This window comes from Eleutherodactylus coqui, chromosome 1 (genome assembly GCF_035609145.1).
Source record: "Eleutherodactylus coqui strain aEleCoq1 chromosome 1, aEleCoq1.hap1, whole genome shotgun sequence".
Taxonomy (NCBI): Eukaryota; Metazoa; Chordata; class Amphibia; order Anura; family Eleutherodactylidae; genus Eleutherodactylus; species Eleutherodactylus coqui.
Window position 1 is genome coordinate 103,663,592 of NC_089837.1, and position 26,387 is coordinate 103,689,978.

The 26,387-nt window shown below is 44.9% G+C and overlaps 1 protein-coding gene across 2 annotated transcripts; it reads left to right on the forward strand.

Annotated features, from left to right (window-relative positions):
* Nucleotides 1-24,643, forward strand: PPP1R7 (protein phosphatase 1 regulatory subunit 7). Of its 2 annotated transcripts, none has more exons than XM_066598515.1 (10): nt 1-84; nt 4,787-4,885; nt 9,039-9,091; nt 10,163-10,228; nt 10,476-10,606; nt 13,019-13,181; nt 16,929-17,045; nt 18,518-18,622; nt 21,534-21,620; nt 23,615-24,643. In XM_066598515.1, the coding sequence occupies exons 1-10, from the start codon at nt 48-50 to the stop codon at nt 23,789-23,791; spliced, it is 1,035 nt and encodes a 344-aa protein (XP_066454612.1). In that variant the 5' UTR covers nt 1-47; the 3' UTR covers nt 23,792-24,643. The 2 variants fall into 2 exon arrangements, with proteins under 2 accessions (XP_066454612.1, XP_066454611.1); XM_066598514.1 differs by having other exon boundaries at nt 34-90.
* The last annotated feature ends 1,744 nt before the right edge of the window (nt 24,644-26,387 follow it).

Below are 26,387 nucleotides of genomic sequence, written 5' to 3' on the forward strand. Positions count from 1 at the left end.
GATTGGTGGAGATGTGTGCTTCCGGTAACTAGAGAACCAGAAGTACAATGGCGAGTGGAGGAGGAGAGGTGCAGGACATGGAAGGTAGGGGTATGTGCTGCGGTTATTATACACGGCTAGAGGAGTGGCAGGAGACGGAGTTGTGGCGGGTTGCGTGTAATGTGGACGTGTGCACGTCGTGGGGGTAGCCTGCTGGGGGAGCTCTAAGCCCCAGTGTGAGCTGTCAGGCTGCGGAGGAGCGGGATATAATGGAGATGAGGCGGTGGACGGGTAGTGTAGGATGAGTCTAGGCTGTGCTGCTATGAGCTACCTATGCAAACGAGTTATAGCTGCTGTCCGCTGTTGTCAGCCATATGGAGCTGCAGGGAGGCTCCTGTAGTGGGACCCCTGGAGGAGCTCTGTATACAGACATGTGGCTGCTGTATGTGCTTGTGTTGTATGTTCTCTCTTAGGGTTGTCATGCCTGGAACTGGGTGATTTGCGCAGATTTTCATGTATTCTTGTATGTGACATAACAGTCGGCTGCAGCCGCTTATCTCCGCTGGGTTAAACAGTGTGGGGCGCCTCATCTGTTGGGGATATGAAGGATCAGGCATGCTGGATTTCAGCGCCCCCCCCCCCCCTATCCTGTGTCCCCAGCAGCAGATGATGGGACTGAGCGCTCCTCTGCCAGCCGGCTGTGTAATGTCTCAAGCACAGTGTTTGTTGGCTCGTCTGTGAGCCTAAAAATGCTAATGTAATAAAGTGCAGAATTATTACATACAGCTGGAAGTTCTGTCGCACGAAATACCAGAAGACCTATACCTGCTGCTGCTTGTGGCAAGATGTCGGGCACCTGAGTGGGAACCAAACACCCATTAGTCAATGAGATCTGTTTGGTACCATCATGTTCATCCAGGGAATTCCCCTTTTCTGCTACCCGAGTGGAGCAGGGAAACGGAATCCCCCATACAGATGTGAAAACAGCCTTATTTTGTCATGGCTTTGTCATGACGGATTGGCCGCCCCGTGTGGACCAGATTTTTGCAAATCCGTCCCGTGTGAACCAAGCCTAAGACTTTATTCACACGTGCATTTTTACGTGGCTATGTCGCTGCGTTTTCACGCCCGGCCAATTATGCACGACCATCCGAGCCATTGGATTCCAATGCAGTCGTTCACATGGGCGAATTTGCAGCGCAGAAACATCGCACTGTAAAAATTAGAACATACGCGACTGAAATCAGCTGGCGTTTCTATGCATGGCCAGAAAAGATACTTCCGGTTCTATCTTTTGTCCGATATACCCTGGCAGCTCCCATAGACTCCTATGGGAGTTGGGGGGGGGGGGGGGGGGGAAAGGAAGGGAGGCAATTTAGCAGCGTCCAACGCGGGTGAAAGCTTACAGGTGCCTCTAGGCATTTGAAGTCATTCCGAGGATTTATGCCGAGTGAGGGATTTCCGGGGTGTGGCGTATTTTATTCACTAAAATGTTGCACCTGGCCGTGTAAATGGACGAGAAAACGCTGAGCTTGATGGTGGAAAAATCATCCATTCGTGCAAATTAACATTGCACCCGAGTGACCGTAAAAACGCATACGCTCGTGTGAAGGAGGCCTGAGGCCTCATGTCCACTAGCAAAATTGAATTGCGGATTCTGCTGCGGAATCCGCATTCAATTTTGCCCATAGGGAATCATTGGCCATCCGCTGTCAATTAAATTGAAATTTGCACCCGTGGATGGCATTTTAATGGATTTGCGTTTTCTCACGTGCGGGAGAAAAAACGCAGCATGCCCCATTTTCTGCCGGTCTTCCACAGGCTTCCATAGAAGCCTATGGAAGCCGTCCAGTCCCGCGGTACACCCGCAGCTGAATTTCTGCTCTCCGGCGCGGGAGAGCAGGAGTTCAAAAAGGAAAAAAAAAAGTGCACGGCGCATGCGACCGGCACGCTGCCGGCGTGCTGAGCGCATCCGTCAGGCAGAGGAAAAGAAGATTCGGCCGTGACGGACGGGAACCCGCAGCCTCCAGACAGGTGAGATAAATCTTTTTCAGGCCTCATGTCCGCGAGAAAGGAGGGTCCCACTGCGGGATTCTGCATGGAGAATCCGCGCGGGCCTGAATTCCCTAGTGGACATGAGGCCTAAGGCCTCATGTCCACGGGCAAAAGAAGAATTAAAATCCACAGCGGATTTTAACTCTTCTCCTGCCCGCAGATCCGCATCCCATAGGGATGCATTGACCACCCGCGGGTAGATAAATACCCGCGGATGGTCACTAAAAGTGATTTTTTATTATTTTTTTTAAATGGAGCATGAAAAAATCCGGACCATGCTCCATTTTCGTGCGGGTCTCCCGCAGGCTTCTATTGAAGCCTATGGAAGCCGTCCGGATAAGCGGGAGACAAAAATCGGAATTTACTCACCCGCTCCGGATCTTCTCTCCGTCGCAGCTGGATCCTTTTTCTTCGGGCCGGCGCATGCGTGGGGCACGTCACGTGCCCTGCGCATCCGCCAGGCTGAAGAAAGAAGATCTGGCCGCGATGGAGAGAAGATGAAGCCGCAGCGAAGGGAAGATCCGGAGCGGGCGAGAGGTGAGTTAATTCTTATTTTTATGCCTCATGTCCGTGGGGCAGGAGGGACCCGCTACGGATTCTCCATGGAGCATCTGTAGCGGGCCTGATTTTCCCCGTGGACATGAGGCCTAAGGGTTCTCTTACGTGGCACTGAAACGCCTGGCAGGCCTCCCAGCTATAACTGCCCCTGTGCTTTCACGCGAAGATTGCGAATCGAGCTGGAGATCTCTTCCGGCCGGCTGCCTCCAATCAAAGGACTGTATATGCCCGAGAATTAGCAGTGTCAATAAGTTTTACCACAAAAAACTGGTGAAACTTGTTAACTCGAGTATAAGCCTAGCTAGACTCCAGTATATACTAGGTAAAAAAAAAACCTAAAACGCATTACTCGCCTCTCAGCCGGCGTCTGTGTCCCCGGCGCGATGGTCTCCCCAGCGGTGTGACAAGCTGCTTCAGACGGATTCCCCGCTGTCATCTCCCTGGCTCGGTTTTCAATTCCCCGCCATCAGTGCTGTGATTGGATTGAGTGCCAGCCAATCACAGCCGGCGCTCCATAAACCAATAGCAGCCATTCAGTAATGTCCTTCACTGAATGGCTGTGAATGATCGAGCGCCAGCTGTGATTGGCTGGCGCTCGATCCAATCACGGCACTGATGGCGGGGGAGTTGAAAACCGAGCCAGGGAGAAGTCTGAAGCAGCTTGCCGCATTGCTGGGGAGACCATCGCGCCAGACACAGACGCCGGCTGAGAGGTGAGTATTGCGGATTTGTTTTGTTTTGTTTAACCTGACTCCAGTGTAAGCCGAGGGGAGGCTTTTTCAGCACACTTTTTTTTTTTTTTTTTTTTTTGTGCCGAAAAGCTCAGCTTGTACTCGAGTATATATGGTATACAGGTAGTCCGTCATAAATGACCGGCTGCCTGATTATACGGGCTGGTCGGTGTTGGAAGAATTTTGTGTGTGTATATTCTGCAGAAACTGAAAAAGGAACAGATTATTGTTGGTCATTGAGCCGCTGCCGGCATTTGCATTGAACAATTATTGTTAATAATCACGTGATCCATCAAGAAGTGGAATGATTTATCATTTGGTATAAAAGGCCTATAAGTCACCGCAGCAGGAGAAACTCTGTAATTGGGTCCGGGTCTGAAGGCAGTGCCAGTTTATGGACCAACCAATGCTGAAACAGAAGAGCTGGGCACTGGGCAATATGCCATTGATGCATTAGCCTGTGTGCTTTGGCATGGAGTTCTGTGGCTTTCTTATCCTTTGGCATCAGTGGAAACTGAAGTTTATGACTTGTTCTCCAATTAATCTGCCTTATTGATTGTGTCCACTTGTGGTAATTTGTGTCCTTGTGCACACATCAATCACATAGAGCGGGAGACCCCCGCCCGTATAACCCGCCAAAGCTGGTGCACAGTAGTGGTTGCTGAATAATTCTACATTTCCTATGCAGAGTCTGTAAAACATGGACATCCATGACAGCTGATGGCGGAGAATGGGCTGATCACACTGCCAGCCCCCCTCCCCGCCCCCATAATGTATTGATGGAGAAAGCTGCTGGTACCGTAGGGGGACTATGTTATTACATGGGTGCTGAGCACTCCTGAGCGAGACCTTCTAAAGGTGCTTTTAGATGGAACGACTATCGTTCAAGCCAATGAAAGGGGATGATAAGTGTTCCATCTAATTGCGCCAATGAAGATTGTTTGTTTTTTGCTCATCCACTTCATGCAGTCATATTAATCATCTTTGGCTCGTTCGACTTAAACGGCGCTCGTTCAGTCGTTCTCAGTCAGCGAATGTGAAAGATTAAATGATTTTTCGTCTGGATGAGCCAATGATGTATAAATAGGCTGGCCGAGCTAACAAGCGATCGCACGCTCAAACGCGAAATTGTCTCACTGAGAAGAGTCCTCCTCCAATATTAGGGCCCTGTGCCCTTGTGGATGGCATCACCCCTGTACCATGGCCTGACTGACTATTTGTATGACTGTACGATCACGTGATAAAATCTTTGTTGCGTTAAGGACGTATGAAAACCAAGCCGCGCACTACTACACCGCGAGAACATGGCCGGTTTGGATTGATGGTCTGACTGGTGAGAGATCAAAGCCTTCCCCTCCACTCCCTCTGTTGTTCTGTGTGCCCGCTGTCCTGTTACATTCGGGTACTGATGCCACCTTGGTGCATTATTGTTACTTAATGTTAAACTAACTTTTACTCCTCAGTTGATAAACGGACCGAGTCGGAGGAGTCTACTGATGATGACATTAAGGAGAAGCGGGAAGTTCCGGATGGTGAAGTGCAGAATGGCGAACAACCTACAGGTACCGGGCCGCTGTCACAGTAATGGCAGACTCCTTCGCTCTTATTCAGCTATGTCATGTTTGTCACGGGAACATCAGATCTGCTCGTTAACACCTCAAACTGAATACGCATGGCTCCAACATTCCAGATCTGACACTGTAATCCTCAAAGGAGCTTTTGACCCCCTAATATTTGTATGTTCAGCCCGGAAACATGTCGCTGCTTCAGATCTGGCAGGCCTCCTTTACAGGCGGATTACACGTCGTCTTTGCATGTTTAATGGCCCCAGTAGTTGTACCCAACTGGATATTTGGCATTTCCTTCTATAGGGTGGCCTCGGAGAAGTAGCCCGGCACCACATTCTTATGAAAGCTGTCCAAAAGTAAGACTTTGTTGCCAATAGCAACAACTCACAGCGCAGCTTTTACTACTTATACTGTTGAGGTAAAATGAAAGCTGCGCCGTGATTGGCTGCTATGGGCACCACATTCTTATGAAAATCTGTCTGTTGTCCATAGCAACCAATCACGGTGTAGCTTTCATTTTACCTCAGCAGTATAAGAAATGGTAGGTGCGTTGTGCTTGGTTGCTATGGGCAACAAAGACAGATTTAGTACTGGGCTACTTTTCCACGGCCCATCCTGTATCAATCCTATCACTGGTATTTTATTATACTGCTTTTATACAGAACACAATCGTATGCCAATCGTTGACCCACGTGAATATGCCGACAAACATGCAAACGCTTGCTTGTCAGCTGCACTGGTTGGCAGCACATCTTCCTGTGTAAATCGATGTGCCACATAACCCTGCCAGTGATGCGGCTTCCTAATAAAAAAAATAAATAATGGCCGCTCAGCTGGCCTAAAATAATGCGACCATCAACTTCTAGCTAGTGAGCTCTTCATTAGCAAGCTGCACGGACCTGCATCCACAGCAGGGTTGGAACCCAGCCATAGAGCTGCCGAGTGGCTTACTGCTATGTGCAGCTGCACCCATAGGCCGGATTCACACGGCCGCAAATCTTGCCCATTGCGAGACAAATAAAACTTACGAAAATATTAACTCCATTCTTTTAAATGGAGTCATATACATGAGCGACGTTTTCCCTGCCCATCCTAACTTTTCGTGTTCCTTCGGATTGCATGGACCATTGTTTTAAATGGGTCAGTAAAACACATCAAACACCGTGCGATTCAGTGTTTCCCACTGAAAACAATGGGAAACACTTGACGATCCTCTAATTGATGTTGCAGCCTAAAAGCCGCGCCGGAGGATTGCTACTTGCATGTTGGCCCGACATGGCGCTCCTCCCCTGTGTAGGTAGCCTTAGGCAACCATTTTCATTTATCCTATTAATGCTTAGGCAGAATAAATTCCTACCTAAAAGGGCCTTTACTCATTAACAAGCGACAATTGACAATATGGCATCTGGACTGGCGCTCGTTACCGCTGATGAGATGCAGCAGACCACTACCAGTATGGGGATGAGCAACTGCTAATGTGATTGTTTGCCCCATACAGACTGCACTCGTCAGCAGCACATCACCATGCTCACACGGGAAGATGTCCGTCCGACAACAAAGTTGTCGGCTAATTGGATTTTTTTTTTTTAAATTCAGGCATAAAAAAACTGTTTGACTGATCTTGGGCGTATTCATATGTGCTGGCGATCAGACAAATGTTTCTGCCCGATCGCTGGCCCATGTAAAAGTGGCAACCGCTACCCTGCAGGCCTGCAAGCATCCTCTGAAATGGATATATGCCATGTGATTGCCATTATGGCCTGGAGGCTCCCAGCAGTGCTGCCGCAGTGATCCGCTTCTCCCAGGATTGGGGATCGTATGTCCCTTTGTGCAGTAATTCTCTGTATCACATCTGCATGACTGTAGAAGGGCTTCTGCGCTGCCAGCTAGCGGCATCACTGTCTCTTGATTGCCTGTGATAAATCACATTAGTTGGCAACGACCGGTTTGTAGTAAATAAAGACGTGTTATGTACTTCAGCTCCAAGAATTCAGTGCTCGCTGCTACTGGGAGCAGATAAACCCGCTGCAAAACAGAGGGCCGTTTATAACCCCGAGCCCAGCATTATTGGGGTTGCCCATGGCACTCAATGACTATGTAGCTGACTGCTACTGGCGCAGGGCACATTGGCTGCCATATCTGAGGACAGTAGTTCTACCTTATTACTGAGTAGTTGAGATGGCAACGTAAGCACCCTATGGAGGGGCCCGCAGGGTCGATCCTCCCTCTGCGCCACCAGCTGCCCTCAGCATTTGCGTTGACAAGTTGGAGCACTTTGAAACTCCTTCTAATAGCAATAGAGGATTGCTCTGTGAAGTCTGACATCCTGCCGTCTGAAGCCGCTGCTTTCTGCAGTGTGATCTCCACATTAGGCCTCCAGCATATTAGTGTATTTGAGGCCATGTGCTGTCCATATTAATTCACAGACAGCATACGTTTCTATTGTAGCCTTCTGTGCTATGCAGAAGGAAGCGTTTTTTTTTTTTCCCATCGAAATACTCCTAGCATATCCTTTTTTTTCTGCCCCTTTTTCATTCGCACGGATGGCGTGAGATTGAAAAATAATTGGATGTTCTAGTTTGGCTGATTCCACTTCGAGAATCGCCCCTTTTTCCTATGGGAGCCAAAAAAAGTATCTTGCTCGTATATAAATGCGTTTAACCTCACCCTCTATGCCAGCGTGATGCTTTTTTTTTTTTTTTTGTCTTAAACGTCTGAACCACTTGCATTGTTCATGCAGATGGGGGGGGGGGGGGGGTAGATCAAAGTACATTTGACACATATTATGCGGGGGGGTCGTGCAAAATTCAGCACGACCTTTGAAAACCACGTATAAAGTTGCAGGTAAACAGGTGCCTGATTTTTCTCAGACCTATTCTTTTTGTCCCTGTAAATACAGACTTGTATATGTGTAAGCTGTTCCTTAAGGCCCCGCGCGGAAGATCCGCAAATCAGTACGCCCATAGGGAAACATGGGCATCTGCAAATGGGATTAAAGCATTCGGATTTGATTTGCGGAACTTTGGCTGCAGAAATCAAATCGCAGTATGCTCCATTTCAGTGCGGATCCCATACAGACGGCTTCTGTTGGGGTTAATAGAAGCCGACCGATCCGCAAGGGAGAGGAAAAAAATTAAAAATTACTGCACATGTGTGCCGGCTGGCGCTCCCACACGCATCCATAGAACAGAAAATAGGCGACCCGGACAGACACGCAGTGTCTGTCTGATTCCACTGCGGGGTCCCACATGCCAAATCCAATCTGCCCGTGGACGTGTAGGGGTGTGGTTTTTAAAAAAAAAAAAACAACAAAAAACTGACATAATTTTAAGCTGAATGGGATAAAAAACACACGGCGTGCATATGGAACTGCATACATATGGAAAAAAGGGTTGGTTTGTTTCAGGCACAACACTGCTAAATCTTTATACTTTTTTTGTGCCTTTGGCCCTTTGCAGAAGTCCAGGCATGTCTAGGGTGACAAGGATTATCTTGCGTGATCTGCTGTTGTCACTGGCATGCATGGATGATAAATGGATGATCGCTGGGACCCCCACCGATCATGCGAATGATGCACTCCTAGTGAATGGAGAGGCAGCGCACATCCATTACCTGTCAGTGGAGATGGCAGGGGCATCGCTTGGTATCTCCCTCCGCTCCATAGAAATGAACAGAGCAGTGGTCACATGCATACATGGGTGCTCCATTCACTAGGGGGACTTGGGGTATACTGTTCTTGTAATTAGTGGTCAGACCCCCAGCAATCCTGTGGATGGGTGATAAGTGGTTTTTGATGGGGAAAACTCCTTTAATCTTTTCAGCAGAGCCTGTATAGGCTGCTTCCCATCAACAGCAGAGCCCAGTAAGCAAGGTAGGATATTCCAATATATTGGTTATATTTGGCCTGGGGAGGCAGTGAGCATTAGCGTACGCTCATGCGTTCAGTTGATGGGGTAGAATCTGCTGCGGCTCTCCACCAAATGGTGCAAATGTCCTGCAGAAAGCTCATAGCAAATCTGCCATGTGTGACCATACCCTCATGATGGGGCGAGCTAATAATCTGTATTTTGCTGACAGCTGCTTTAATGATGTGTCTATAATGTAATCTGGGCTGTAAAACCTTCATGTTCTACTATTTTCCCACAAGACTCAGAAACACCAGTGAACTTGGAGACGATTATCCTGGATCCTGAAGCAGAGGTAACTTTCTTTCTGGCTGGTTCTATAACTTGTGCGGTGGAGGTTCATTAAAGGGATTTCCAGCTCCTCTCTCCTACCCAAGGATTGGCATGTGTTCTGGACAAAGGTTTAGTTTTTCACTTTCCCCCATAATTCTAGGATTGCTTGCAGGAGTTGGTCATTGTGTTGACAGGCATGCCCCCAATTTCATATTCCATAAAGCAGAACACAGCTGTTTATGGTAGCCTGTCAGTGCTGTGCCTTCCAATACCAACATTGCCCAAAATGAGATGATCCCTGTAAAGTGCAAGAATGTTGCTGAGTAGATATTAAAGTAATCGTCCAATTTTGGAACAAAAGTCTGTTCTGGAAATGGAGGGGGGTCTGTTGCCTGCAGCTGTTCTTCTCTGCCATCCCTCTGATCCACTAGGTCTATGTCTTATTTTTTTTTTTTTTTTCTTCGGCCATCCAAGATTACTGCTGCAATTTTCTAACTAGTTAATACACGCACTGCTCTGATTGGCTAGTGCTGATCATATGTGCAGCACTGGCCAGTGGGAGGGCAAGTACAGTGTATTACAGTAGTAGTCTAACACTACTAATGGACTATAGGGGATTGGTTACTATGAATATTGCGTTGGCTGTCATGGACTGTCGAATTGGAGAAGCAGCAGAGAAGAACTGTAGGTAATATACCATCCAAATTTTAACCTGAAACTAGAGGATTGCTTTAACCCTTTCCAATCCACTGTCTGACGTCTAAAGACATTATGATTTAAAGCTGTACAGCTCCCATGTTGCAAGACGTCTGTCGGGGTTCTCTTACTGTATATTGCCAGCCTCTCTGCTGTCGGAGCCTATCTAATGTGTCACCTCATGCAGTACTGGCTTTAGCCAGCAGATAGTGCCGTTGTATAACTGCAGAAGAAGAGTAAGCCCCCTAGGAAAACCAGGATACAAATTGGATTGAAAAGGGTTAAATGTTTCTGGAACACACAACATAAGCCCATACGTATCTTATGCGTTGCTTTCTTCTTAATCCACATTGAGGCTAGGACTAATAACTTACCTTCTGCTGTACATTTTCCATAGGAAGTTGACTTAAACCACATGCGAATAGGAGGCATTCAGGGATTTGAGGTGCTCAAGAAAGTTCAGGTAGGCTGTGTGCTTGTGACCGTCTGTCTGTCACTTGTGCGTTGTATACTGTGTGTAACTTTTGACACTTTGCTTATTCATTGGTCTTGGTGACTGTATGAAACCTGTCCTGTATTATGCCACTTATACTGGATGCAGAACTCTTTGCTTCTGTTTGATGCCTTTCCCATTCTATTCCTTTTGTGTTGTCTCTTCTGTCAGTGCTTCTCCTCTAACTTGCCCTCTCTCCTTGAATCTACCCCTGTAGACCATGTGCCTGCGTCAAAACCTTATAAAGGTGATTGAAAACTTGGAGCAATTGGTGACCTTGAATGAATTGGACCTTTATGACAATCAGATTCGTATTATCCAGAACCTGGAGAGCCTGGGTCAACTCCAGTGAGTCTAATCAGACAGGGCAGCTTCTCTTTACCATACTTTCCTTTCTTCGTCCTTGTGTAATTTTTTTTGATCTCTCACACATTTTGGCATCTGTACAGGCAGCTGAAAACATATTTCAATATATGAAGGTTGGGTACTAGTGCAATATGTCTCCACCAGCACTGTGTGGAGACATGGGTTGGCTGGTCTCGGTGACGGGGAACTCCAAGGGCCGCCCTCCCCAAGCTCCCGTGGTGGACACATAGGACAGTACAGTCACCAAAGCATGTCGCTTCCTCCTCCATGGGTAAGGAAGCTCCTTGCCGGCTGCGGGGTGACACTGATGCCGCTTGTTGGTTCCTCGTCCAGACGGGAGCCCCGGAGATGTATTGCCCCAGAGACTGACCTTGTTGGAGCTCCCCGTCAAGTGCACGGAGAAGTTGTGCGCGGTTAACACTGATCGCACTGATGCCGCTTGTTGATCGTTGTCGAGGGGGGACCACTGGAGATGTGCTGCCCCACAGGCCGACTTTGTGGAAGCTCCCCACCAGTGATGACGGAGGAGATGCTTCTGAGGATTGCAGGTGAGGGGGCAGGACACAGGCTGTCAGTTCTCGGAAGCTCCGCCCCCCATAGCGTCCGACAGGGTGCTGATCACAACTAATGTGCTACGTAGGTATTCCCTGTCACTTATGCCGGACAACCCATGTCTCCACCCATTGTTTCTGGTGGCGATATAATGCACTAGTACCTGTTGGTTGTCACAGCACCACATATTACACTAGGTTGCGTCTACTGCTCTCTTATTTGGGGACACTGCATTATGGGGCTCAAAAGGTGTGGGAATGGGGAGTCCAGGGAGCTGTTTTGTAGTCACCAGGTGTCCTATTCCAGTGCTATGTATGTCCTTGCAAAGTTGGCATATGCACCAGCAGCTTGACTTTCTGCACGTGCATCTTCCATAGAAATGAATGTGTGATGCACACTAACTTCGCAAGGACAGAGTGCCAGAACAGGGCATCCAGTGAGTATGAATCGCAGTCACTTGGACTCCCTCTTGTTCCCTTATGTTTGAGCCCTCCCTGCAGTTTAGGAGGCTTGAAGGTACTACGGATAGGTTCCCTTTAAGGGAAGAAAAAAAAAACTATACTGTATTTTCCCTCTGCCCCCTCTGTATACCGTTTTTTGGAATGGCTTATTTGTCTGCATGGATACTGCGAGTACATGCTTATACAAAGTCCACAAGTAAACCTAAGTGGCTGACTATTCTATCTAAAGGCATATACTGTTAACATGCATTACAATTTAAAAAAAAAATTGATTATGATTTAATATCTAGCTTACCAGACAATAGAATGGATGAATTTTTATTTATTTTCCCCCTTCCTCTGGATCAACATTGGGTGGTAATGGGCTGAAGTGGATGGACATGTCGTGTTTTTCTTTTTTGGCCTAAATACTATGTAATGTGAAAACCTATTCCTCCTTACAAAAGGGATAAAAGAGAGGTAACTGGGAAGATGCAATTACAGGGTGATTCAAAAAGAACGGTGAAAAAGTAAAGCTGACTTCTTCAAACATGAATTGCCATACAACAGCCAGAATGACATGAAAAGATAAAACTTCAGGTTTTTAATGCACCTTCCAGAGGTTTCATGTGGGCGCCCTTGGTGACGCGAGATGACAAGACACAATGCATCTTCGCTGCAGTGGAATCGATAACCGAGGATATGCCAGCATGCATCTGGGCAGAACTAGACTACCGACTTGACATCTGCTGTGTCACCAACAGCGCCCACATGGAACATCTGTAAGAGGCATTAAAACTTGAAGATTTGTTGTTTTTTTTTCATGTCATTTTAGCGGCTGTATCACCCTGTATGCATATAGAGGTGTAGAGGGGAAACATTATGGCCTATTTGACTGTGCTACTTAAAGCCAGTCCTGCCAAATGGAGTCAAAAAGATCCCTGGAGTCTTTCCAAGTGACTTCACTACATTCATGTGTCATGATGAGGTGAATTCCTTGTTGAACTATCCACCAAAGGACGAATGATTGTGCGCTTTTCACTAATCCATTTTATGCAGGCGTTGACTTGTTCAGTTTAACCAAGGCTCGTTCAGTCGTCCTCAGTCACTTATACAGCAAATGTGAAAGACTGAACCACTTCTCATTTGAACGAACCAACGATGCATCCGCCTGTATGCACAGAGTGCAGGAGCTAACGATGTCATTCGCCCGTTCAAACGATAAATAGGCTTGTCTAAAAGGGCCCAGCGCCGTCCTCTTGGCTTCAGAAAAGCTCCTCCACCTCATTGTAATTTGGCAGACCATCTGGCATCTTAAACCCTTTTTATGGTGTGTGATTAGTGAAGATTACTTTGTAGTTCTGATATTCGCAGTCTCAATGTGGTAAAATCCTGTTTGCAGAATCCTGGATCTGTCCTTCAACCTTCTGAAGCGTATTGAGGGTTTAGACTCCTTGACTCAGCTTAAGCGTCTTTACCTGGTAAATAACAAGATTAGCCGTATTGAAAATCTCAACTCTCTAACACAGCTCCGCTTGTTGGAACTAGGCTCAAATCGTATTCGGGTAAGTGATAAACGTCAACCTATACGCTAACATTACAGCATCACCCTATGCAAGGTCATGGATTTATTGTACAGGCTGTATGATATGTAGACATTTGGTTCCCCATAATTCTATTGGAGATGTAGTAATTTTACCCAATTTTTAACTGTATTCAGTCAGTTGTTACCTTCTAGAAATGTCCTGCAATATAGTGACATATGGGGGTGCTTTAATGGACCCAGGGCTAGCAGGCCATACATGGGATATCTGTGACCTTTTATTTACTCCACATCTCAAACATGGTGTGCAAGAGGGTAACTTTGCAGAGGCCAGAGGATCCTCTGATTTCCACCATATCTACTTCTCAAAGCGGCTTCACGTGGGCGTATTTGCGCGTACAAAAGGGTTTGTTCACATTTGCATATTTTACACATGCATTCCGAACTAACTAGCCATTTCAATCGGTGCATTTGTTTGCCGCGCCAATACTCGCGCAAATACTTTGGAACTGTTGTGTGTGTAATTGCTTGTGTAAAGCCGGCCTTAAATGTATTAGATATGACCTTTTAGGGAGAACCAAAATGAAGGCAAATTTTTCAACCTGCTGCACAAGTTTGGCGCAGATAACTGTGGGGTGCATAGCAGCTGTCTTTTTGTACCCATTGGGACAGCTGTATTGGGGAATCTTACAGAAAGTTATAACTCCTTTGAGTTTCACAAAGCTTAGTAAGAGGATTAAATGTTTGTTTTTTTTTCTGATAGCTGAAACTTTGTTACAATATAAATGAGTGAACTAATGTAAATGGTCATGCTTCAAAAAAAAAAAAAAAAGATAGATATCTCTATCGCTTTGTGTCTGCAGCTTCTATGCCGACCTGTGTCTTCATGTGGTGTATTCATCACTGCATTTTTGGTGTGTTGAAAACATAGAAACCAGGACTGTAGTACGTGGTGACCTGCTGTCCGTTCTCTCCCTCCCACTCCTGGCCGGCTGTACTCCGCTGCTCCTCTGACATCCCTACCATTAACACTCCCCCTGACAAGTGTACTAACTGGACTTGTGGGAATAAATGTCTGATCACTGTTCCATGCCTGATACAATGCTCTCTGAATGCCCAAAAGAGTGTGCCTATCAACAATGCCCAATGTACAAGTTTTAGGATTAAGACCAATACTGACAAGATATATAGGTGTGTATATATAGAAATATCTTCTATTTTCTTTAGATTCTCTATAGTACCTGATTCCATATGCATTATGCACCATCCATATAACCTTTTGGGTATTGTGAGTGTAGTCTAATACCTCATTTGCCCATAGAAAGGAATATCTGCTGCCCTAAAAAAACTCTTGTGCAATAATACAATTTACAAACTATTCTCCCCATGGAATCTATAAGGCCTCATGTCCACGGGGAAAATCAGGCCCGCTACGGATTCTACATGTAGAATCCGTAGCGGGTCCCTCCTGCCCCGCGGACATGAGGGCTGAAAATAAGAATTTACCTATCCGTAGCGGGCGGGGAAGGTCTGCTGTTCCTCACGGCCGGATCTTCTTTTTCGGCCAGCGGATGAATTCGTCACGCCGGCGGCACGTCGTCGACGTGCCGCGCGCATGCGCCGGGCACATCCGCCGAGCCGAAGCAAGAAAGATCCGGCCGTGAGGAAGAGAAGACCTTCCCGGCCCGCTCCGGATGGGTAAATACTTTAAAATTCCTATTTTAGGTCTCCCGCGGATCCGGACGGCTTCCATAGGCTTCAATAGAAGCCCGCGGGAGACCCGCACGAAAATGGAGCATGGTCCAGATTTTTTCATGCTCCATTTTTTTTAAAATCCCTTTTATTGACAATCCGCGGGTATTTATCTACCTGCGGGTGGTCAATGCATCCCTATGGGATGCGGATCCGCATGCGGGAGATCCGCTGCGGATCTTAAATCATATTTTGCCCGTGGACATGAGGCCTTAGAGATGTCTTGCACTTAAGAGATTTTTATAGTTCCGTATACTTGTTCCACGTGAAGAACTCGAGGCAAGTGTACAGTATCTCTTGAGTGTATTTCTAATAGACAAGCAATACCTGGTTGAATATAGGAAAAAATGGTGCATCTCCTATTTTTCTCTACACATTACATGAAATTATATCAACTGCTGGAACCACTGTAGATGATGATCATTATTTATTTTACACACCATTTTAAGATTGTGGCTGCATTATGTGGGGAGAACCAAAAACTAATGCCCTGCCACATCTAACCCCATACACATACTCTTACCCCCTAGGGCTCTAATTGCCTAGGTGTAGTGATAGTTTAAAAAAAAAAAAAAATCCTAATCACATCAAGGTCACTAATACTAACGAGCAGTAGCCAAGAGCCTTCCACCTGAAAGGAGATTGCTAGTTAAATACTGCAGGAGTTCATCAGAACAGTTCTCGGGTTGGCACCAGGCGGAGGCCGTTTAGCAGGAGCTCGTGAGATCTTTCCACAGCTGACAAACCCTTCCACCTTTTCTGGAACCACCACTGGTTGCAAATTATTTCTCCCTAGTCTCTTTCAGATCACCTGCTTTATATTGCAAAGTATGGATAGACTGCTCATGTTTACTAATTGAAGGGAGGGGACTGTTACTATGCAGGATACAATTTTTAATGTCCGTTTTTAGGACCATCTTTTAGCCAATCCTCTTTATAAATGCAGCATCCTCTCAGACTACCAACCTGAGCAGAGAGGGAGATCAAAATAGTAGTTTTTAGTCGCAGCTAGAAAAATATCCTATAAAACAGGGCCATGCTTACCCTCTTGCCTTTCTCAACAGAGTGACATAACATATTAATAGAACCAATAGAGGAGGCAAATCCAATTATAGATGTTTCATGAGTATTTCTTACCCCGGGTTTCAGGAGGAGTTTAGTGAGCAAATTCCGCCAACTTGTTCAGTGAGTCGCATCATTATTTTCAGCAAAGCATTCCACATGATTAAGCTGCTCAATATTTGATGTTGCGCTGGCAGCCTCACGGTGCAAAGTAGTCACCATAATGTCCCCACCTGAACCGCCAGATTCTTTCCCCCTCGCCATTGCAACTCAGTTAAAGGACAGACAGGCCACACAACAGACGAGCCTCGGGTGTCGCTGCTGCTTCGTTTCTAAACTCCGCTCCCCCACAACAGGAACCATGGTGCAGTGTAGCTAAAGGCCCAGGGACCACCGAGGCAGCCAGCATAGCAGAATCAAAAACGCCAGGAAATGAACCAAGCTAGCATGACAGATGGGAGCTCTCCACTGCCCACATCACACTCTGGACCAAACCACTATTATATATCATTAGTGACACAACACCTTTGGAGAAAAGTCAGCCCAAACTACCAATTATTTGAGTGTATGGAGCTCTCCAGTCAAACTCGTGGCAAATGATGTCCTGGAACAAGATGTTGGTTATGTTGAGTATCGCCACTCGCTCCTTTTGATCTCCATGGAGATAAGCTGCCACCAGAGTTGCTTGACAGCTGCTTTCTCCAATCATTAGAAACGTATGCATGCTCAACCAAGTGTGGAGGCAGAAATTGTGACGAATGGCTGTCGGCTGAACAACTTGCAGGTCCTAGTCCCTAGGTTTTTTTTGAATAGGTGGCTGCGCACTCTGCAACAATATGGGAGTTAATCCTATAGAATATCAAAATGATGACCTTCACTTTGATTTTCCAAAAAACTAGAGTGATTCCTAAAAAAAAAGTCATCTCATACGTTTGATTATACTTTATCTTTGCAGGAGATCGAGAATCTGGATATGTTAAGAGAGCTGGACAGCTTGTTTCTTGGGAAGAACAAGATCACCAAGTTGCAGAACATGGATACGCTGACTAACCTGACAGTACTGAGTGTGCAGGTAACCTGTGCAGGGATGACCAGCCGCACATTCTGCACTAACACACCACTAGGCTGAAGCTTAAAACGGTGTTAAGGTGTCTGCAGATAAATGGTCTTTGTGTAATGAAGAGTCATACAGAAAACATACCAGAAATAGTAACTGTTTTCATGAGATCATCTTGCAGTCATTCAATAGGGATTCTTATTGTTTACTCCCAGTGGATAAAACGTGCTTGGCTCCATTTCTTTTTGTATATTCTGCAATGAATGGCCACTTAAGAGACACCCATCTAGTAGCACTTTGGGGCCGTAGCATAGATTCCACCAGGCATTGAAATCGTTCTGCAAGAATATTGGTCCTTGTGGACAGAAGAGCTTCTTAGAGATGTCAGATTAGATGGAGGTACTAAACAGCCGATAGGAAGGGTTCATCCATTAATGTTTGGTCAGATGAATCTAGATTATGGGAGAGTCAGAATTTGACATATGTTTCTACTGCTCAGTGATACAATTTTTGTGCTCTTTTGCCCACTGGGGTCTTGGTTTTTTTCCCCCCCAAGTTACATAATGACGAATTGTGCTTTTGAACATGTTAGTTGGAGGAAAAGGGATTTAATTTTGCTTCAATTTCCTTGACCCTGCACTGCCTGTTCATCAAAGCGATTCTTGACACCCTTCTCTGACTCCTTTCATTGAGTTGTTTACGTCCACAGGATCCCCTTTCACTGCATGTTTTTTCCTCAATCACACTATTTTTAGTATACTCTCCACACTAGGTACAAGCTTTACAGGGTTTAAAATCCTGGCCCCAGTTAGTCTAACACTTATGACCAGGTCTCATTCGAAGTTACTCGGATCACTCCTTTTTCTTTCTTTATTTTTCTTTCCTTTTCCCTATTTTGATGTGGATTCACACTGAAACCGATTTGTGTTGTGCTAGCTCACTTGATTTATTCTGCACTCCAGGGTCACATTTCTAAATGCCATACAAGGAAGCTCCAGTCATGAAAGGGTGGGGGGCTCTAATAGAGTGGGCATTCAGTGTATATATTGTGTTTTATACTGTAGATCAGAACTCGTGCTACACTCGCTCACTCTAAAACTGGAAACCTCCTTAGAGTGAAACTCATGCAAAAGTTTTCAATACTGTTAGGGTTCTGAAATATTCTGCAGCACCATTTGTTAAGCACACCCTGAATAGGTTACGGCTGCTATTTGCAATGTATAGCGTGGCCTGTGAAACACTACGGAATCCCTAGGACTTATAGTGGATAACTAGCATATAGGACAAGTGTTTTATATTACAACTCCCAAGTTGCCAGGATAGGCATGGGACACTGTGCCAGTGAGTGGATTTAGGAGTTACAACATGGAGATTAATATCATAATGTAAATGTATGTTCATTGTATAGTTGCAGATCTTAAAGTGCCAAGAGCCAGCTTCATGTATTCTGTTTTATGCACTAACACTGTAAACTTCCCACTCTGCAGAGTAATCGCCTCTTAAAGATTGAAGGTCTCCAAAATCTTGTGAACCTACGTGAATTGTATCTGAGCGACAATGGCATCCAAGTCTTGGAGGGTCTGGAGAACAATGTGAGCTACAGAAAAGGGTGGTTTTTAAGGACTGCTAAATAAAGTAGAACTAGAAACCTCAGTTCACACACATTCATGCATAGAACATATATACTTTATTTTTTTTTTTTTTTTTGGGATCAGCACAAAGCAATGTTAGTCACTCTACCCTCAGCATGTAATTATGAAGCCAGTTTTGTGGCGGTTCTGTGGCAGTAATTCTAAGCATAAAATGTGTGGTCATCCATTGACAGTGATGACCGTCCATCTGACACATTCACACTAAAATTAAGGGCCCTCTTACACGGTGCAATTATTGTGCATATCATTAGATGTAAACACGTGCAGAAAGCGAATGATCAGCACGAAATCATTGAATTATCACTGCTGCAAATCCTATTGTGTAAATGAACAATGATTTCTAGAATCCTATGAAAGATCCAAGTGGGTGTAACAACTTGCTGAAAAAAGCAGTAGGGTTGACTGTTATGATCCAATAAACTATGAAAACTAGCCAATTCCGTATGAACGCATGCTAAGGGAATGACATCCGAGCTCTACTTTACCGCTGGTTGCATGCTCCGTCTAGTTTATCATGCTTTGTAAAAAGATCCTAAGAAAAGCCCATACAGAGAAATGAGAAAATAATCTTTGCTGAAATCTGTGGGGCCATGGCTGCAAAGCTATGCAGCTCACCTCCCTGACATGGCCTGACATGGCCTTTATAAATTTTGGATCAAATAGACTTTCACTGCGGAGATTCTTATCTCTAAAATATAACCTTTATTGAATAATGAATTTAAAAAAACTAATAAATAGCCTGACACACAAACCCCAAATAAGCTTCCAAACACCTATCGTGTCGGAAAAAACAGGAGCAGTGTAGAAGGGGCTAATCCCCTAGAAAATCTGTGTGACTACATGAGTTGCACTTTTGGCATTTTAGATCAAGGAGTCGCACATAGTATATCGTGTGCCAAGAGTACCTCTCTCCCATGACTCACTGTTTGTAGGATACAAGAGGTAAATAAAAAATTGCTATCCTCAATCCGTCTATAGTCGGTAAAACAAGAGTTCCACTAATCGAATAGCCACCAATCTAGGACCCCAACAAAAATAATCATAGTTTTAGATAGGAGTAGCAGCAGGGTGTAGCTATATTCCTAGGTACTGATGGAAAATAGCCCCATTGGGATACCTCAGCGGCTTCACATAGGCCTCAGAGTGGACTTGAATCAACACTTCATTAATGAAGCTCTATGTCAAATGAACAATAAGGTTCCAGTGAATAGCAAGGCCAGATGAAAAGCAAGGTTCAACGCGTTTCCACTATAGCAATGTAGTTTCATCAGGAACCTATTCTTCCTATGGTGAACGATAAGTTCTAGAATTCCCTGTATAGCAATAGGTACTACACCTCTACTAATACTGAAATTCGCAAATTGATGTAGGATTTGCAGATAAGGAGCGAGAGGTTAAGTTAGATAACTGGTGCTAGGAGGCTGGATCCTATCCCTACCCTCCAACAGGACCCCACCCAATCCAGCTTCCCCTCAGCATGAAGATAAAAATAAACTGCAGAGTAGCAGCGTCACCAGCCTTGATGGTAGGCCAGCGGCAAATGATCAACTGCATGTTTGGTTGGATCTATCTTATAAGGCTTAGCCCCACCCACTATCATAGGGGTATGTCCTCCATGGGCCAATCCCCTAGTAGTGTATCAGACACCTCCCACATAGTGGGCAGAGCCCACTCGTCAGATGCCCCCTATGCCTCCAAATACACTCAATGGGGCATGTCCGGAGTACCTGAATATCCCGATCAACATTTTCTTAAGTCTACTGCCCCCCCTTCCCCATCGGCTCTTCCGAACTAGCCACTCCATACCCGATGAGGAGATCCAGCCGTTGCAATGATCTCCGGCGCCCCGATTGCTAGGCAGCGTGGTGATGCCAATACGTTTCGTGACGTCAGCACGACTACCCACCGTTGACAGGCCAATTAGCCAGGAGCCGCATATCCTCATCGTTCTGGCTGCGGTGACTCGGTTGCTAGGCAGCGTGGTGACACCAGCACTCTGAGGCCTATGTGAAGCAGCTGAGGTATCCGAATGGGGCTATTTTCATCAGTACCTAGGAATATAGCTACACCCTGCTGCTACTCCTGTCTGGAACTAAAATTATTTTTGTTGGGGTCCTACAAAGCTTACTTTCTTCTGTAAATCTTGAGCCAGCTGCTGATCGCTGTTTATTCATAGAGAAGTAGCTCTCTGTTTCTACTTGGTACCTTCTAATCCCTGCTGAAGGTTTCGATGAAGTGCTGATGGTTTCCTTATAAAGGGCTTCTCCTTTCTGGATGATCTCTACTTTACAATAAGCTGATCACAAAGTGTCCTCGCTGGGACTTCTAGTGATCAGCTGTGATTAACTCTTTCCAATCCAAATTTTGGATTCAGTGTTTCCTAAAAGGCTTTCTCTTTTTGCTGTTATACAACGGTGCCATCTGCTTGCTAAAGCCAGTATGTGTGCACGCCGGAGTGGCTTGCAATAGATGGTAAGAATACCCTGTCGGAAGTCTTCTGAAATTGGAGCTGTACAAGCTTTGATTAGAATGTAGGAATACGTCAGACAGTTGACTTGAAATGGTTAAGAGGGAAACCTGGCGGAAAGTGTTTCATTTCTCAACAGCTCAGCAATAGGGCAGATTGGGAATTGGGCTGATTCTGATCCCTATGATTATCTCAGTTCAGATCACTAGACCCGGGACACCTGTATGTATTACAGAAGCATAAATGCTAGTTCTGTTATATGTATCTACATTGGCATCATTTTGTGATAATGTAATCAGGTGATTAAGCCCTACTTCACACTACAGAAGGTTGCGTCTCTGTAATGTACCAGTATAATGCTAACTTCACACTCTTGTCTTTCAGACGAAACTCTCAACTTTGGATGTTGCTTCTAATAGAATAAAAAGGATTCAGAATATCAAACATCTGACAGAACTGCAGGAATTCTGGGTAAGGTCCTTCACTGCTTCTCTTCTAGTCATTTTGTGTAGACATGCGCTATTCTTCCCTCTGACTCCTTTGGTTCTCTGCCATGTAATAGTGGACAGTTACCAGATAATGCCTTGACAGTACAGAAGTGCCTACATGTATGGTGTCATTGCATCCATAACAACCCATACAAGAAATCAAGCACATCTTTTATCCTGCAGAGTAAACTATTCCAAAAATGGAGCCAAAATGCTTTTTTTTTTTTTTTTCTTTTGTTCATTTTGCCTCCCAAAAATAATCAATAAAAGTGGTCAAAAAAATTCATATGTACCCCAAGATGGTACAAAAACTATAGCTTGTCACGCAAAAAAAGGCACTCAGATCTGTCAATGAAAAAGCCAATATGTTATAGGACTTGAAATGCAGCAATGCAGAAAAAAAAAGTAAAACAAAACTAAAATTCTATTCTGCAGAAAACTATTTTTTTTTTTTTTAAACTCTATATATCTCTTGGTATTGTTATCATACCGATCCTCAGAAAAAAATTATGCCATTTATGGCAGTGTAAATCTCTTCTTCCTGCCCTCCAAAAAAAAAAAAATGTAATAAAAGTTAGACAATACACTTTAACCCTCTCCAATCCACTGTCTGACCCCTGAAGACGTTATGATTTAAGGCTGTACAGCTCCAATGTTGGAAGACGTCCCTCGGGGTTCTCTTACTGTATATTGCCAGCCTCTCTGCTGTCGGAGCCTATCCAACGTGTCACCTTATGCAGTACTGGCTTTAGCCAGCATATAGCGCCATTGTATAACAGCAGAGAAAGAGTAAGCCCCCTAGGAAAACCAAGATACAAATTGGATTGGAAAGGGTTAAGTACCCAAAAAAAGGTACCAATAAAAACTACAGCTCTCCACGCAAAAAGACCTTATGGCCATGTCAACATAAAAATAGAGTCTGGGTTTTGAAATATGGAGAAGAAAAAATTCTTCCCTCCTACCCTAAAAAACTTTAAAAGGTTGTGCTATTAAAATCACACATGGGCCATATCCCTAAGGGGTTAAACCATTTGACACCTAGTATTCTTGGCAGATGTTGCTATGTATAGAACTAGTGCCTGCTCTATATATGTTTTGGCTGTCTTTGACAGCAGTTGCAGCTGGGAATGGAAGTAAGGCCTCATGCACACAGCAAGTCTGGATTCTGGCTACGGAAGCCAGCCCTGACCGCAGCAGGTGAGCCTGTGTACTCGTCTTCTTTCAGCCTTTCTGCACTGCGGATGGTCCACATGGCTTGCAGTCGGAGATGCACAGTACAGATTTTTTTTTTTTATTGCCTGCTTTTACCACGGAATTCTCAGCCCGCTGCAGACAGTCCGCGGGTCGGATGGCTTCCATCAACTTTGATGGAAGCAGTCCATGCCAGAAACTGCAAGTAAACAAAGCATGCTGCGATTTGGTTTTTAGCTTGTGTGCATGAAGAATCATTTTTCCATAGCATGCTATGGACTATTATTGCTGTGGAACCTGGAGGCGCAGCCTGTAGCAAAAAATCCCCCCCATGTGCATGAGGCCTTACTCTGATCCTGACTGCTGAACCATTTAGATGCTACTGTAAATGGTGGTATTTAAATTGACTAACAAAGTTGGGGGACTCCTGTTACTTGAATTCCCCATCCCATTGAGTTTATCACTGCAGCCTGGGACCTTGCGAATGACACAATTTAATAACTACAACTATTATGGAACATGAGAGCCAATCCAGCTGTCACTAGCAGTTGCACTGAACTGTCAAACTCTAATAGCAAATCTTTCCATTATGGGAATGGTGATACATGATCTTATAACCAGGCAAATTTACCATGCTGTAGAGCACTAGCAGAAGTCCAAAACCTTCCCAATATACAAGGTTTGCACAGGGGCAGCTTAACAAGCGTAGTAATTTCCAATGTGTTTTTTTTTTTCCCTAATTGTCCCTGTTGGAAGGGCTTCATACTTGTGTGTTCTCTATTACAGATGAACGACAATTTAGTGGAGAATTGGGCTGACTTGGAAGAGTTGAGTTGTGCCAAGAGTCTGCAGACAGTGTATCTGGAAAGGAACCCACTACAGAAAGATAACCAATACAGGCGCAAAATCATGCTGGCCTTACCCTCTGTCCGCCAGATTGATGCCACATTTGTCAGATTCTGAGTTGATGGATGGCGTTCTGCCTCTCGCCCTCCTACTGTAGCAGCACAGTACAACTCCAACCTCTTTCATAACTTAACGATCTTTTGTGTAATATCTCATTGCATTGCCATCTCACCGCTGCCATCACACTCTTATGTTCTGTGCACTGCATGACTTTCTCATGTCAAACGTGAATGTTAATTGCTCATTCCATAGACTCCTCTGCTTGTCACTGGACTGTCTTCCTGAGACGCATCTGTAAAGAAATAACCCCGGCTGCTGGTTCTGGCACAGTATTTATTTCTGGACGGTAGTCCTCTGGTTAATAAAGGTTTGGTTTTGGTTTTTTTAACCTCAACATATGGCCATTACATGTAACTCTGTGGCTTCGTGCCTAGTTGTAGTCATTCCATCACCTTACATGTCATAGCACTAGTGGATCCTGGAGGTTTCCTCATAGCTGCATATGTTTTTGCTTTAGTTTTACAAACATTTGTTTTATACTTGCAGCTTGGGTCCGGCACTGACACTCTTCCCCTCACCAAATTTGTTTTTCTTTCCATTTGCCCTTTACACAATACCTTTTTCAGGGTCAGTCCTATTTGTTCTTTGCAGTATTTTGTATGAACTACCTGCGCAAAAAAAGTTAATTTTATGTACAAGGTCATAGTTATAACTATATAAAAAAAATTTGCAGGAGATAACGAGCTTTTGTAGGGGTACGTCACATTTGGCACTTGTTTGCCTATTACAAGAATACCTCTTATCCTGCCTATTAGCGTAAGCAGGAGGTGAAAAACTCCCTAGAAAATTTAGCGGCATTTACAGAAGTTACGGCAAATAAAGGTCTATTCATTGTATAATGAAACCTGATCCAATTTTCTGGTATATTTTCTGTATCTTTTTTCCTCAGTTTGCTTTCTGCTTGTAGTTCATAAAGAAGCTTTTACGTCCAGTGGCTAAAAATCTGTCCTCGTACGATGATCTCACAGGTCCTTGGCTCTTTTACAGTGTGGCTGTCTTATGATGAGTATGTGTACTGTCAATTTTTCTCTATGTCCTTTTACACAGAGCCATTAGCACTCATGTGCTGGATGGAGGTGGAATGCCACCGATCTCTTCTGGCCACCATTCATAGAAACGGACATTTATTCCTCGATGAACAATCGCCTGTTAGACGGGCCAATCGTCACTCAGTTTAGGCAGGCATTAGAATCAAACGACTTATCCTTGAGTCACTGGCAGTGCCCACACTGAATAATTCAGTTTATGACTGGATCGTGTGAAACTGTACACTTTTTTTTTTTTTTTTTTTAGTGTAAAGACATTTGTATCTACTAGCGAGTAAATGAACAGTTGCACATATAAGCAGATATAGGTCAGTTTTTAAACAAAAGAAAAATGTTACATTTGTAGAAAAGGCACCCTAAGGCCCGATGTCCACAGGTGGATCTGATTTGTAGAATTGGGCGGGTTACTCGCCAGTGTGATGGAGATGTAAGGCCTCATGTCCATAGGGAAATTCAGGCCTGCATGGATTCCCCGATGCAGAATCCCGCAGCAGGTCCCTCCTTTCCTGCAGACATGAGGCCATAAAATAGATTATGCTCACTTGCCTGGATGCTGCAAGTTCCCGTCTGTCGCAGTCAGATGATCTTTCTGCCCGACTGATGTGCTTGGTATCCCTGCAGTGTGCCATGCACATGGGCCGTGCACTTTTTTTTTCTCCCCCTTTTTGAATTCCTGCTTTCTAGCAGTGACAGCTGCAGGAGGGGATGGCTTCCATAGGCTTCAATGGAAGTTGTCCATGCAGAAAATGGAGCATGCTGGAGGTGGTTTCTCGCACATGTGATCCACACGGCAGGGAAAAAAGACATCCGCAGGTATTTAATTAGCTGCGGGACACCGGTGCAGATTTACTAATTCGATTTTTGCCTGTGGACGTTGGGCCTAACTGCTTGCTGAGTTTTGCAGAAAAACATCAACTCTTAAATGCTGAATTTATTTATTTTTTTTTTTTTTAAGCCAGCTAGACAAACCAATATATGCTTCAGGTTGGGATGAAGTCACATTAACTCCCATGGAGTAAGACATTCTACTGGTGCCTTATGAAAGAATACTGTCGCAGAGGAGCAAGTGGGTTGTGTCTGTGAAGAGGTTCACATAAATGTTTGTAACTTAGTTATTAGAGATGAGCGAGCCTACTTGGCCATGCCCCTTTTTCACCCGAGTACCGTGATTTTCGAGTACTTCCGTACTCGGGCAAAAAAATTCGGGGGGGGGTGCCCCCGCCCCTGTTCCCCGCTGCTATCCCCGCACCGCCTTGCCCTCCAGCGCCCCTCGAATCTTTTCACCCGAGTACTGAAGTACTTGAAAATCACGTAATTACTCAAACGAGTACGTTCGCTCATCTCTATTTGTTATGTAAACTTACACAAAGTACATGGTTTTTTTTTTTCTTCCAGTGTATCAACAATCCTTTTGCTTTCTATAAAATGGTGAAAGTGGCTATAGTCTTCTGTAGGACTCTTGTATAAGGATATAATATTTAAGAGTTTTTTTGTTTGTAAGTCAGGTTCTGTTTGTCAAACATGGGCAAAAGGGACTGAGCAGTAAA